The sequence below is a fragment of the Salmo salar genome, chromosome 14, assembly GCF_965601325.2.
Source record: "Salmo salar chromosome 14, fSalSal1, whole genome shotgun sequence".
NCBI lineage: Eukaryota > Metazoa > Chordata > Actinopteri > Salmoniformes > Salmonidae > Salmo > Salmo salar.
Window position 1 is genome coordinate 63,917,501 of NC_138304.1, and position 14,805 is coordinate 63,932,305.

The 14,805-nt window shown below is 42.5% G+C and overlaps 1 protein-coding gene across 4 annotated transcripts in view; it reads right to left on the minus strand.

Moving 5' to 3' along the window:
* LOC106570121 (histone-lysine N-methyltransferase 2B) overlaps positions 1 to 14,805 on the minus strand; it is a 96,671-nt gene that overhangs the window by 411 nt on the left and 81,455 nt on the right. For all 4 annotated transcript variants that reach the window (XM_014142152.3, XM_014142151.3, XM_082961067.1 and 1 more), the window contains 7 exons: positions 12,713 to 12,867; positions 12,356 to 12,487; positions 3,249 to 3,501; positions 2,899 to 3,012; positions 2,698 to 2,781; positions 2,440 to 2,569; positions 1 to 2,040 (listed from right to left, as the gene is read on the minus strand). The exon at positions 1 to 2,040 is cut by the window's left edge and continues 411 nt beyond it. In XM_014142152.3, the coding sequence (XP_013997627.3) occupies positions 1,765 to 2,040; positions 2,440 to 2,569; positions 2,698 to 2,781; positions 2,899 to 3,012; positions 3,249 to 3,501; positions 12,356 to 12,487; positions 12,713 to 12,867 (1,144 nt within the window). In that variant the 3' untranslated portion in view covers positions 1 to 1,764. The remainder of the gene's footprint in view (positions 2,041 to 2,439; positions 2,570 to 2,697; positions 2,782 to 2,898; positions 3,013 to 3,248; positions 3,502 to 12,355; positions 12,488 to 12,712; positions 12,868 to 14,805) is intronic.

Genomic DNA, 14,805 nt, shown 5'->3' on the forward strand with positions numbered 1-14,805 from the left:
AAGAGCTCAAGCACTGGCTGAAGTAGTTATTGCAACAGAGCCCAAACATTATCTTCTCTTGTTTATGCCATGGTGAGCCACTACACCTGTGAGAAACAGGGGAGAGGATTGGTCACTGTCAGGTAAGTAGAAGAGGAACACACAGATGAAGATAAAGGCGACAATTTGAGCATAGGCTTCGACCAGGTATTGTACTGTAAGCTTCATGCCCGTTTAAAATTAGTGGGTGTTCAGTACCGAATATAAACCAGGTTAATATTTGACAACATCACTTTTTTTTTTATTAGCATTTTGATTATACATGTATACCAATATACATATACAAATTGGGTTGTAAAATGATAGGGAGGGAGTTGACTTATGAAAGCAGTTTTTATCACCTCAAACCAGATTACATTCCCTAGTATTAAAGTCTGGATAATCAAGAACAAAACGGCACAAAAACAACAGTGAAAAAAAGTATACCTGGCAGACTAAAAACATCTTTCATTATTTCTTCCTAGAGGGGTGCAACAAGATATGTTTTCACAGAAATTAAATTCTAATTTCAAGTACAGGAAAGAAATTAGTGGAGAACAAGTTTAAAAGGTAGACTCAGCGATATGACGGAGCTGCAGAAAGTAAACAGCATAGTGGGTCAATTTCCAACTAAGAGTGTTGAAGCGTGAGGCTCAACGTCTCCACGGTTTTTGTGCCCTGGCTACCACGCTGTAACAGCGTGAATCTAACCCGTACGCACATACTGTGTGTGACTGTGTGAAATTGAAGTCTTGCATCTCGCTCATCTCAATATCTGCAGTGGTGATCGTAGCAACGTCACGAGTCTACCTTTATTAAAACCATAAGTGAAAGTAACCTTTATGGTAGTTGAACAGCACCTTTATATAAGTACAACAAAAGGAACAACAACCTGAACCTGCTCTGAACCTGCTCTGGCCATGTCCTAAATGTCACCCCATTCCCTATTGGCCCTGTTCAAAAGTAGTGCACTATGTATGGAACAGGGTGTCATTTGGGACACATTCTGTTATAATGGCCTCCATAATATCGACATGGGCAATTAAAATATAGCTGCTCTAAAATGTATACTGGAGGTGGCTAGGGTCAAAGTAAAAAAAAAAAAAAAAAATACAACAGGCTTTTTTTATTTTATGTACAGCAACGCTCACGCTTATGGCCATTGAAAATAAGGTGCTAAAATCGTTTTCTCCCCGACTCGAGTGTAGCCTTGTACTGTCATAGCTACAGTACAATAACATGGAATTCCTCTTAAAACAGAGTAATCTGAATGATGACAAACTGAAATTAAGTACATAATCAACCCCACCTCTGGTCTAAGTGATAAGCAGCAGAACTGTGGAATATTTAGCTTCATTTTCGGCAGAGGCCATTGGCAACTGATTGAAGAACGTAGACAAACCAAGCGAGTGGCCCATGAGATGGTGTAATGTCACCAGTGGCCTAAAGTACTGAGGTCTGAATCAACTGGGTTTCTTTGCAGGCCTAGAATAGATGCCTGTAAGCGGTAGACATCGAGTTTAGGAAAACCTGCTCTGGGATATATACACAAAATGTCCACCAGTCTGTTTTGAAATTAAAAAGCGTCATATCAGTCCGTCTTTAAATTAAACCATCTACGGCGGAGGGTCCGATTCATCAGTACTTATCGGTAACGCCACCCTTATGACCACATCATTGTGTCTCCCAGTCTCCCTCTAAGAATTCAAGTACTCCAATGTGGTGTCTGTTTGTTAGGATGGTTTTCTAGTTGAGGAAGCGGCGGCAGCGCCTGGCGGCACAGTTGCAGTGCAGCTTGCTGCTGTCGTCCTCGATGGGGAACTTGTAGTCGTAGGTGAGTTCCTCGCTGCGGTAGATCTTACGCAGGGCGAAGATGACGATGTGCTTGTGGCTGTCGACGAGGATGACGCGCGAGTAGCAGTTGGGCTCGCATGAGTGGTTGATGAAACGGGCGGCATTGCCGTGCATGGTGGCGTCAACTACATCAAAGTCATCAATGCGGAACATGTAACAGCCGATGCCCTGACAAGGAGATGAGAGGGTTTTAGAAGACAAAGATGAGATAGTACTTTATTAATCCGCCAAAGGGGACATTTTTTGTGCTAGCTATAAAAACAATAAATACACAACCAACGAAACACTAAAATCCACACATCATGAATGCATGTTCAAAATCTAAGTGCTCAGATTAAAATGTATCATCGCAAATGTTAAAATATATTTAGTTATTGAATGAAATGAGATGCATAGCTGTATTTTTTGCATAGCTGTATTTTCTGAAATGAAATGCATTGCTGTATTTTCTAGAATGAGATGCATTGCTGTATTTTCCTTTGTATTCAACCTAAACATCTGCAGCACAACCAGTTTCTGTTAATTGCTTATAAGACAGTATTCACTCCGTTGATTTTGTTGACCAACCTTGCTGTCATAGTATTTCTCTCTCTTGTCTGTGAGAACTGCACGGATGACATTGCCTGCGTACTCGATCACCATCTCCCCTGCCTCAATGTTCCTCTTGCAGAACAGACCACGTCCGTGAATTTCAGACCTAGGATAAGGAAAATATTTATTTTTTTAAACAGTGAAAGAGAAAAATAGTAAGTAAAAAGTATTTTCCCCCCAACAAAACAAAGTAATGATAATAATATTAGAACATTTAAAAAGTTTGTTAGTGACCTGTAAACCCCCACTGCTTCCTTGGAGGTCTTCTCCAGGTGCCTGAAGCGCATGGCCATGGGAAGCTCTGTGCTGGTGGCTCGTCTATGAGACGGGAACATGGAGGATACTGTAGGTTAGAACTTATTTCTCTCAGAAAAAAACAAATACAATTAAATTACAGCATTAATTAGCTCAATGGTAATTGTGGAGTTGTCTAACCTGGTAGATTTCAGTAGGACGTCATCGTCCTCCTCGTCACATGGCGTCGACATGATGTCAGGCAGCTGTCTGTGTTGAGACGCCAAGAAGTTGAACATGTCGAAGGTTGACTTCCTGTGAGGGGACAGAGGCAGAGAGGGAGTTAGTCACAGCTACAGTAATTTAATGTTCTAAATGTTGGGGATGTAGAATTCAGGTTACAACATAGAAATTCAGATTCAATTACATAAGCTTAAAAATGAGAATCGCCTCTACATTCCAATAAGAGAAAGTTATGGAGATCTTATAGCAAGATGGCTCAGACATCAACATGCCTATTTTAACCACAGACATCAGTGCTTGGTTCTTACCGCGAGTAGACCTCAGCGCGGGCGCAACCGCTGGGGTTGATGGGCAGCTCATCGTCAGGGGTGTCGGAGTGGTGGAAGCGGAAGCGGTGTTGTTTACAGCTGGCGGCACCCTGCAGCTGCTCCAGTAGGAAGATGACAGCATCGTGGAGTAGGCCCATAACCCGCGCCCCGATCACCCCGCCCAGGGGCAACGCCTTCAGATGGAACCCTGCTCGGGCCTCCAGGACGCCGTCGATCACCGCTCGCCACGCCACTGAGGGAGCGAGAGGAGAGAAAAAAGGAGGATATAAATAACAAAATGCTATACTACATAGGGTCGGTTTAGTGGACACACATTAAGCCTAGTCCTGAACTTAAAAGCCAGTTCAACAGATTCTGCATAGAAAACGCTTTTACATACAAACAGGAATAGCTACAGTGGCGTGCGAAAGTATTTACCCCCTTGGCATTTTTCCTATTTTGTTGCCTTACAACCTGGAATAAAAATGTATTTTTTTGGGGGGGGGGGGGGGGGTTGTATCATTTGATTTACACAACATGCCTACCCCTTTGAAGATGCAACATTTTTTGGGGGGGTGAAACAAACAAGAAAGACAAAAAACAGAACTTGAGTGTGCATAACTATTCACCCCCAATATTTTTTAGAGACACCTTTTGCAGCAATTACTGTTAAGTTCATGTTTTAAGTATCCCTATATTTCTGTTATTACGGGGCTATCACTCAGTCAAGAGTGCGGCTGCGCAGGAAGTTAGTTCGTGGATGGACCTAGCCGTGAGTGTAATGGCTACCTTGTAATGTACAGTATACAGTATAGTAAACTTTGTTAAACTGGAACCTTGTCTTTGTGTCATTTCGAGTTAACATTGGTAGCAGAGGATGGCTAATAACTACAATGTGCCACCTCGCTTCGACGAGAAGAGGTCGTACGAAAGTTGGAAAAATGAACTTGGAATCTGGACACGAGTTACTAATCTGGACGCGAAAAAGCAAGCACTTGCGGTGGTATTATCGCTCGAGGGAAGAGCGAGAGATACAGCACTGGAAATATCCGTTGAGGATTTGAACAATGATGATGGTATGGGAACTTTGATCAGAGCACTGGATTCTGTATTTCTTAAAGAAGAGAAAGACCGTGCCTACGAGGCATATTCAAACGTTGACAGTGTTTCGAGAGATATTTCGGTTGCAATGACGGACTACATCATTGATTTCGAACAAAGGTACAATAGGATGCGCAAGTACGACATGGTTCTCCCGGATGCAGTGTTAGCTTTCAAGTTGCTAGATACTGCCTGTCTAGATGGTAGGGAGAAACAGTTGGCTTTGACTGCTTGTACTGTACTGACTTTTGCATCAATGAAGTCGGCACTAAAAATAATTTTTGGTGAAAAGACGTCTGTCGCGCCGTTAACAGATGGAATGCAAGCGAGTGACGGAGCATATTACACTGAGCAGTAGAGAAAAGGCGCCAAAAAGTCACGTTCTCAAGACAACCTGAAGAGGGCGCCATTTCCCGGAACAAATCCACTGGACAAATATGGAAGGAGATCAAAATGTGCTGTTTGTCAAAGCACTTACCATTGGGTTAAAGACTGTCCTCATAAAAATGAACAAGTTAAACTAACAGAGGAAAATGTAAACACAGATATAGAGCAGTGTAACATTACACTGTTTTCAAATGAATCTGCTTCTGATACTGAGATTTTTATAGTTGAATCCTTAGGATCTGCGGTGATTGATACTGCATGTACACGGACAGTGTGTGGTGCAAAATGGCTTGATAGCTATGTTAGTGAACTAAATATGAAAGAAGTACAAAATATGATTGACACACCAAGCAACAGAGCTTTCAAATTTGGAGATGGGAGAATTGTCCATTCTACCAAGAGAGTTAAGATACCAGCAAAAATTGGTCAGACTAAGTGTCACATTGAAACAGAGGTGGTCCCTACAGATGTCCCCTTACTATTAAGCAAAGCTTCCCTCAAGAAGGCAGGGGCTGTACTAGACATAGAAAATGACAAGGCAGTGATGTTTTAACAACCAGTGACTCTTGAACTTACTACCTCAGGCCACTATTGTGTAAACATTTTAGACAAAGACATCACACAGAGTCCATGCAAAAATAAGATACGGACGGACACAGAGCACATGGAGATTCTGACAGTCACAGAGAACATGAACACAAAAGAAAAACACAAAGTATTGTTAAAGCTTCACAAACAGTTTGGACATGCTACAGTTGACAGACTTCAGAAGTTACTCAGCAGTTCAGGGAATAATGATGATGAGAGTATTTCCATTCTACAGCAGATAGTTAACAATTGTGAGACATGTCAAAAATACAGTAAACCTAAGCACAAACCAGCTGTTGGTTTGCCACTAGCTTCCAAGTACAATGAAACAGTGGCTGTAGATCTACATGAGTTAGCACCAAGTGTGTGGTACCTTCACATAATCGACCACTTCACACGCTTCAGCGCTGGAAGCATTGTGAATACAAAGAAACCCAGTGACATCGTCAGGCACTTCATGCATTCCTGGGTAAGTGTGCATGGCCCTCCCCAGAAATTGTACAGTGACAATGGGAGGAGGATTCAATAATAATGAAATAAGAGAAATGGCAGAGAAATTCAACATGGAAGTAAAGACAACTGCTGCATACAGTCCATGGAGCAATGGACTTCTGGAGAGACATAATCAAACACTCACAGAGATCATGCTGAAAGTGAAGCAAGACAATGGATGTGACTGGAACACAGCCCTAGATTGGGCTTTGATGGCAAAAAACTCAATGCACAATGTTCATGGTTACAGCCCATACCAACTAGTGTTCGGGCAGAACCCTAATCTTCCCTCTGTACTGGTTGACAAGCCACCAGCACTAGAAGGGACCAGTGTGAGTGCATGGGTGGGACAGCACCTGTCAGCACTACATGCAGCGAGAAAAGCGTTCACTGAAGCAGAGTGCTCAGAAAGAATTCGCAGGGCTCTGCGTAAACAGCTACGACCCACCGATGAGAAGTACGAAACTGGAAACAAAGTGTACTACAAACGAGTTGACTGTCAAGAGTGGAAGGGACCGGGAGTAGTCATTGGCCAAGATGGTGTGGTGATATTTGTGAGGCACGGAGGCATCATTGTCAGGGTGCATCACTCAAGATTGCGGAAAGTAAATGATCAACAAGATAGAGGGGCTGTTGCTGAGAATCATCCTAATGAAAAGGAGACAGTAACAGACACAAACCTACCAGATGTCATATCCAATGATATGGACACTGAAACTGACACAGGAAATGGAGCAGAGACCTTCAAACATGCCACAGATAATACTGTTGAGCGTTCAAATGAGGAAAACATTCAACAACAGCCACATGTGTTAAGACAACATGGATGTTCCAATCTGAAAACTGGACAAACTGTTAAATACATGGACAGAGAAAGTGGTATTCCACATACAGCAACCGTCATTGGACGAGCAGGAAAAGCCAAAGGAAAACACCAGAACTGGTACAACTTGCAGTACTCTGAACCAGTTACACTTTCTGGTACAACAGGGTCAGCTGACCTGTCACTTGTAGATCATCTCAGAATTGAACCAATGGAAAATCGAGAAAAACAGAATGACATTCAAAATGATGATGTACTTGAAACAAAGGACGTGTCATTTGACTCAGCTAAGCTAGATGAGCTCAGTAATTGGAGGAAAAATGGAGTGTTTGAGGAAGTTACAGACATTGGCCAAAAATGTGTCTCAACAAGGTGGGTGTGTACCCTTAGAGTCCTTAACTGGAATAGTGCCTAAAGCACGTCTAGTGGCTAGAGGTTTTGAGTAGCTGGCTGCTAAACAACTCCCAAAAGACTCACCGACATGCGCCTCAGAGTCACTCAGATTGCTGATGTCCGTGATCTGCCAGAAAAAATGGAAACTTAATTCCATAGACATCAAATCTGCATTTTTGCAGGGAACAGAGCTGTCAAGGGACATTCACATCCGACCTCCGCCTGAAGCTAAATGCGAAGGAACACTGTGGAAACTAAACAAGTGCTTGTATGGACTGGCAGATGCATCACTCTACTGGTACAACAAAGTCAAGGCAACAATGCTGAATACAGGTGGAAAACTGTCACAAGTGGATCCTGCAGTCTTCTATTGGCTTGATCAAGACTGCAGTGTGACTGGAGTACTTGCCTGTCATGTTGATGACTTCATCTGGGGTGGCTCACAGACCTTTGCTACAACTGTGATTCCAAACCTCAAATCTGTTTTCCAGGTTGGCCGTGAGGAGCATGATAATTTTTGTTATGTTGGCATAGAGTTTATTACAGTTGATGGGACAATACTGATGCAACAGGAGAGCTATATCAAGAATCTTCAACCCATTCACATGGATTCTTCAAGAGCCGTACAAAGGAATTCCCCTCTATGTGGAATTGAAGCTGATCAATTGAGGTCAAAGATAGGACACATTTTATGGGTTGCTAGACAGAGTAGACCTGATGTAATGTTTGATGGTTGCAACTTGGCATCTAACACAAAACACGCCACTGTACAAACCATTCATGAGGCAAACAAAGTTGTTCGTAAACTGAAATCACAACAAGTGACTTTAAAGTTTCAGCATGTTGGAAAAGATGACTCTTTGAAACTAGTTGTCTTCAGTGATGCTTCGCTAGGGAACCTTACAGATGGAGGCACACAAGGTGGACATATAATCGTCACAGAGAAAAGACTTCGTCTTGAGATTAGCAGCATCAAGGAACTTATTCAAGCACAGAGAATCCAGCGGATTCTGTGGTCGACCACAAAGGAACAGCTTGCTGACTGTCTGACTAAAAAAGGAGCATCCGGTCTTGTGCTCCTACAGGCTCTCAGTAATGGAAAGTGGCAGCTTGAGTAATACAAATAAAAACTGTCACACAACCCATTTGTAATGGGGAACTTAAATAATACTTGGACATTTAATTATGTTGTTGATGTTTAATTTGCCTTTAAAGAAAAGGGGGAGATTGTTAAGTTCATGTTTTAAGTATCCCTATATTTCTGTTATTACGAGGCTATCACTCAGTCAAGAGTGCGGCTGCGCAGGAAGTTAGTTCGTGGATGGACCTAGCCGTGAGTGTAATGGCTACCTTGTAGTGTGTTCATACAGTATAGTAAACTTTGTTAAACTGGAACCTTGTCGTTGTGTCATTTCGAGTTAACAATTACAGCTGCAAGTCTCTTGGGGTATGTCTCTATAAGCTTGGCACGTCTAACCACTGGGACTTTTGCCCATTCTTCAAGGCAAAACTGCTCCAGCTCTTTCAAGTTGGATGGGTTCCGCTGGTGTACAGCAATTTTTAAGTCATACCACAGATTCTCAATTGGATTGAGGTCTGGGCTTTGACTAGGCCATTACAAGACATTTAAATGTTTCCCCTTAAACCATTCGAGTGTTGCTTTAGCAGTATGCTTAGGGTCATTGTCCTGCTGGAAGGTGAACCTCCGTGCCAGTCTCAAATCTCTGGAAGACTGAAACAGGTTTCCCTCAAGAATTTCCTTGTATTTAGCGACATCCATCATTCCTTCAATTCTGACTAGTTTCCCCAGTCCCTGCCGATGAAAAACATCCCCACAGCATGATGCTGCCACCACCATGCTTCACTGTGGGGATGGTGTTCTCAGGGTGATGAGAGGTGTTGGGTTTGCGCCAGACATAGCGTTTTCCTTGATGGCCAAAATTATCAATTTTAGTCTCATCTGACCAGAGTACCTTCTTCCATATGTTTGGGGAGTCTTCCACATGCCTTGGGGAACACCAAACGTGTTTGCTTATTTTTTTCTTTAACCTCTCTAGGGGAGGTGGGACGCAATCGTCCCACACTATTCAACAGCCAGTGGAAAAATCAGAGCGCCAAATTTAAAACCACAAAATGTCATAATTCAAAGTTCTCAAACATAGGACTATTTTACACCATTTTATAGATGCACTTCTCCTGAATTGAACCACGTTGTTCGATTTCCAAAAAGCTTTACAGCGAAAGCAAAACAGATTATGTTAGGAGAGTACATAGACACAAATAACCACACAGCCATTTTCCAAGCAACTAGCATGCATCACAAATACCCAAAACAAAGCTAAATGCAGCACTAACCTTTGACGATCTTCATCAGATGACACTCCTAGGACATCATGTTACACAATACATGCATTTTTTGTTCGATCAAGTTCATATTTATATCTAAAAACAGAATTTTACATCGGCGCATGACATTAAGAAAATATTTTGCCTCCAAGCAGCGCTAAAATTTACAGAAATACTCGTCATAAACGTTGATAAAATATTAAACGGTCATTCAAATAATTATAGATGAACATCTCCTTTATGCTAACGCTGTGAAAGATTTCAAAATGACTTTACTGGGAAAGCACACTTTGAAAAATCTGAGTACTGCGCTCAGAAAAATACACTAGACAATACAGATAGGCACCATTTTGGAGTCATCTAAAATCATAAATTGCATTAGAAATATTCCCTTACCTTTGATGATCTTCATCAGAAGGCACTCCCAGGGATCCCAGGTCCAGAATAAATGTTTTGTTCGATAAAATCCATAATTTATGTCCAAATAGCGCCTTGTTGTTCACACGTTCAATTCAGCTACTCCAAACGTAGGAAGCACGACGAAAAGAAAAGTAAAAAAAAAAATCTATTTACGTTCGTTCAAACATGTCAAACGTTGTAAAGCATCAATCTTTAGGGCCTTTTGAACGTGAAACTTCAGTAATATTCCAACCGGACGGTTCCTGTGTCTTGAAAAACGTTTTGGAACACAGGTCCCTTCTCACATGAACGCGCGCCAATGAACTGATGGGTCTACAACTTCCCAGCCTTCTTGTTCGGTCTCTGTTCATCATAGACGCCTCAAACAACTTTCTAAAGACTGTTGACATCTTGTGGAAGCCTTAGGAACTGCAAAACCCTAACTCACTGTGTGGTCCATTGGCAATGACTTGAAAGGACTACAAGCACCAGAATTCTCACCCTCCTGGTTAGATTATTCAGGTTTTTGCCTGCCATATGAGTTCTGTTATACTCACAGACATCATTCAAACAGTTTTAGAAACTTCAGAGTGTTTTCTATCCAAATCTACTAATAATATGCATATTCCTGTTCCTGGGCCCGAGTAGTAGGCCATTTAATTTGGGTACGTTTTTCATCCGGCCGTGAAAATACTGCCCCCTACCCTAGAGAGGTTAACCCCTTGTTCTTCTTGGTTCTGTTTATTGAAAACTGAGGATCTTTGCTGTAACGTGACACTTCCTACGGCACCCATAGGCTCTCAGAACCCGGGAAAAAGCTGAATGATGTAATTCCAGCCTCTGGCTGAAAAACATTAGCGCGTTTGGATAGTGGCCGGTCAGAGTACCATCAGACTGAGGCTCGTGCACGAGGGGATCCCATGTTTTTATTTTCTCTCTTTGAACGTAAACACGCTTTCCCGGTCGGAATATTATCGCTTTTTTACGAGAAAAATGGCATAAAAATTGATTTTAAACAGCGGTTGACATGCTTCGAAGTACGGTAATGGAATATTTAGAATTTTTTTGTCACGAAATGCGTCGTGCGCGTCACCCTTCTTTACCATTCGGATAGTGTCTTGAACGCACGAACAAAACAGAGGATATTTGAACATAACTATGGATTATTTTGAACCAAACCAACATTTGTTATTAAAGTAGAAGTCCTGGGAGTGCATTCTGACGAAGAACAGCAAAGGTAATAACATTTTTCTTAAAGTAAATCTGACTTTGATGAGTGCTAAACTTGCTGGGTGTCTAAATAGCTAGCCCTGTGATGCCGGGCTATCTACTCAGAATATTGCAAAATGTGCTTTCACCGAAAAGCTATTTTAAAATCGGACATAGCGAGTGCATAGAGGAGTTCTGTATCTATAATTGTTAAAATAATTGTTATGCTTTTTGTGAACGTTTATCGTGAGTAATTTAGTAAATTCACCGGAAGTTTGCGGGGGGTATGCTAGTTCTGAACGTCACATGCTAATGTAAAAAGCTGTTTTTTGATATAAATATGAACTTGATTGAACAAAACATGCATGTATTGTATAACATAATGTCCTAGGCTTGTCATCTGATGAAGATCAAAGGTTAGTGCTGCATTTAGCTGTGGTTTGGGTTTATGTGACATTATATGCTAGCTTGAAAAATGGGTGTCTGATTATTTCTGGCTGGGTACTCTGCTGACATAATCTAATGTTTTGCTTTCGTTGTAAAGCCTTTTTGAAATCGGACAGTGTGGTTAGATTAACGAGAGTCTTGTCTTTAAAATGGTGTAAAATAGTCATATGTTTGAGAAATTGAAGTAACAGCATTTCTAAGGTATTTGAATAATGCGCCACGGGATTCAACTGGCTGTTGAGTAGGTGGTTAAGCAATGTTTTTTTTTTTTCTGGCCACTCTTCAGGGTTATCTTTGGTCTCTTTGTTGCCTCTGATTAATGCCCTTCTTGCCCGGTCCATGTGTTTTGGTGGGCGGCCCTCTCTTGGCAGGTTAGTTGTGGTGCCATATTCTTTCATTTTTTTTAATAATGATTTAAATGGTGTTCCGTGGGATGTTCAAAGTTTTGGATATTTTTTTATAACCCAACCCTGATCTGTACTTCTCCACAACTTTGTCCCTGACCTGTTTGGAGAGCTCCTTGGTCTTCATGGTGCCCCTTGCTTAGTGGTGCAGACTCTGGGGCCTTTCAGAACAGGTGTATATATACACCGAGATCATGCGACACTTCAAGTCCACCTGTGTGCAATCTAACTAATTAGGTGACTTCTGAAGGTAATTGGTTGCACCAGTTACATATGCACGCACCACTTTTGAATATTTTGAAAGTAGTACATTTTTTTTTTTATTTCACTTCACCAATTTGGACTATTTTGTGTATGTCCATTACATGAAATACAAATAAAAATAAATTTAAATTACAGGTTGTAATGCAACAAAATAGGAAAAACGCCAAGGGGGATTAATACTTTTGCAAGGCACTGTATAGCTTAAACTATATAAGTTATAGCTACTGTTTCTGTAGTTAGGCTGAGATTCTTACCCTCTATGCTGTCTGCCTGTACATGGAAGCCGTCGTCGCTGGTGATCTCAAAGCGCAGGTGGGGCTGGTTCCTGTGGGCAAACCTGGTCTTGTTCTGTTTAGGTGGCGACGTATCCTCGTCAGAGCTGAAACCTGAGGGGTTTTAAGTGTGTTAAGATAGGAAGGTTAATATTTCTTTTAAATCATAATTGAGAAATATTTATTAACATTCAGAATAAATTTCAAATATGGGAGAGTAAAGGTATGGGAGAGTAAAACCGCTCAATGCTGAGAGTAAAACCGCTCAATGCTGAGAGTAAAACCGCTCAATGCTGAGAGTAAAACCGCTCAATGCTGAATGTATACAATGTTGCCCACCTGAGTAGGGGCCCCAGTCAGAGAGATCTCCATGGCGGGCACTGACCCAGACGTGGGTTTTCCCATGGATGTCACTGCTACTCTGAGTGGTGCTGCTGCCGGGTGGACGTAGTGTGCGGTTGGGCTGACGTGCCATCTGAGGTATGGGAGGTGGTCTATAAGCCAGGACACACAGACATGGTGTTATATTAAGAGTTTAGATATCCCTATTCTACTGAAGGCTTCTAAGGGAAGACCCCCATGAAAAGGACAAAAATGAATGGGATCTTATTGGCATTGGGCCAACCATATACACAATCGCAAATACCACTCAATTGGGCTGCTGTTGGTCAAAAATATACTGCTCAAAAAAAAGGGAACACTTAAACAACACAATGTAACTCCAAGTCAATCACACTTCTGTGAAATCAAACTGTCCACTTAGGAAGCAACACTGATTGACAATACATTTCACATGCTGTTGTGCAAATGGAATAGACAACAGGTGGAAATTATAGGCAATTAGCAAGACACCCCCAATAAAGGAGTGGTTCTGCAGGTGGGGACCACAGACCACTTCTCAGTTCCTATGCTTCCTGGCTGATGTTTTGGTCACTTTTTAATGCTGGCGGTGCTTTCACTCTAGTGGTAGCATGAGACGGAGTCTACAACCCACACAAGTGGCTCAGGTAGTGCAGCTGTGGCAAGAAGGTTCGCTGTGTCTGTCAGCGTAGTGTCCAGAGCATGGAGGCGCTACCAGGAGACAGGCCAGTACATCAGGAGACGTGGAGGAGGCCGTAGGACGACAACAACCCAGCAGCAGGAGGAGCACTGCCAGAGCCCTGCAAAATGACCGCCAGCAGGCCATAAATGTGCATGTGTCTGCTCAAACGGTCAGAAACAGACTCCATGAGGATGGTATGAGGGCCCGACGTCCACAGGTGGGGGTTGTGCTTACAGCCCAACACCGTGCAGGACGTTTGGCATTTGCCAGAGAACACCAAGATTGGCAAATTCGCCACTGGCGCCCTGTGCTCTTCACAGATGAAAGCAGGTTCACACTGAGCACATGTGACAGACGTGACAGTCTGGAGACGCCGTGGAGAACGTTCTGCTGCCTGCAACATCCTCCAGCATGACCGGTTTGGCGGTGGGTCAGTCATGGTGTGGGGTGGCATTTCTTTGGGGGGCCGCACAGCCCTCCATGTGCTCGCCAGAGGTAGCCTGACTGCCATTAGGTAATGAGATGAGATCCTCAGACCCCTTGTGAGACCATATGCTGGTGCGGTTGGCCCTGGGTTCCTCCTAATGCAAGACAATGCTAGACCTCATGTGGCTGGAGTGTGTCAGCAGTTCCTGCAAGAGGAACGCATTGATGCTATGGACTGGCCCGCCCGTTCCCCAGACCTGAATCCAATTGAGCACATCTGGGACATCATGTCTCGCTCCATCCACCAACGCCACGTTGCACCACAGACTGTCCAGGAGTTGGCGGATGCTTTAGTCCAGGTCTGGGATCCCTCAGGAGACCATCCGCCACCTCATCAGGGGCATGCCCAGGCGTTGTAGGGAGGTCATACAGGCACGTGGAGGCCACACACACACACGCACACACACACACACACACACACACTACTGAGCCTCATTTTGACTTGTTTTAAGGACATTACATCAAAGTTGGATCAGCCTGTAGTGTGGTTTTCCACTTTAATTTTGAGTGTGACTCCAAATCCAGACCTCCATGGGTTGATAAATTGGATTTCCATTGATTATTTTTGTGTGATTTTGTTGTCAGCACATTCAACTATGTAAAGAAAAAAGTATTTAATAAAATTATTTCATTCATTCAGATCTAGGATGTGTTATTTTAATGTTCCCTTTATTTTTTTGAGCAGTGTATATTGCAAGTGGAACATGTCAAATGCCGGGTGTTATAAACCAAAAATCCAAAAGGTGGTTTAGCTCCACCTGAAAGTCAGGTCTCAAGGGTGAAATCTTCAACATTTTACAAAATATTAAAACCTTGTAAAAAGTGTTTATATTTTTGTCATTTATACATATATAGGAATCATATGGACATAGATGTCTTATTTTATGCGAGTTGTCATAAGGCC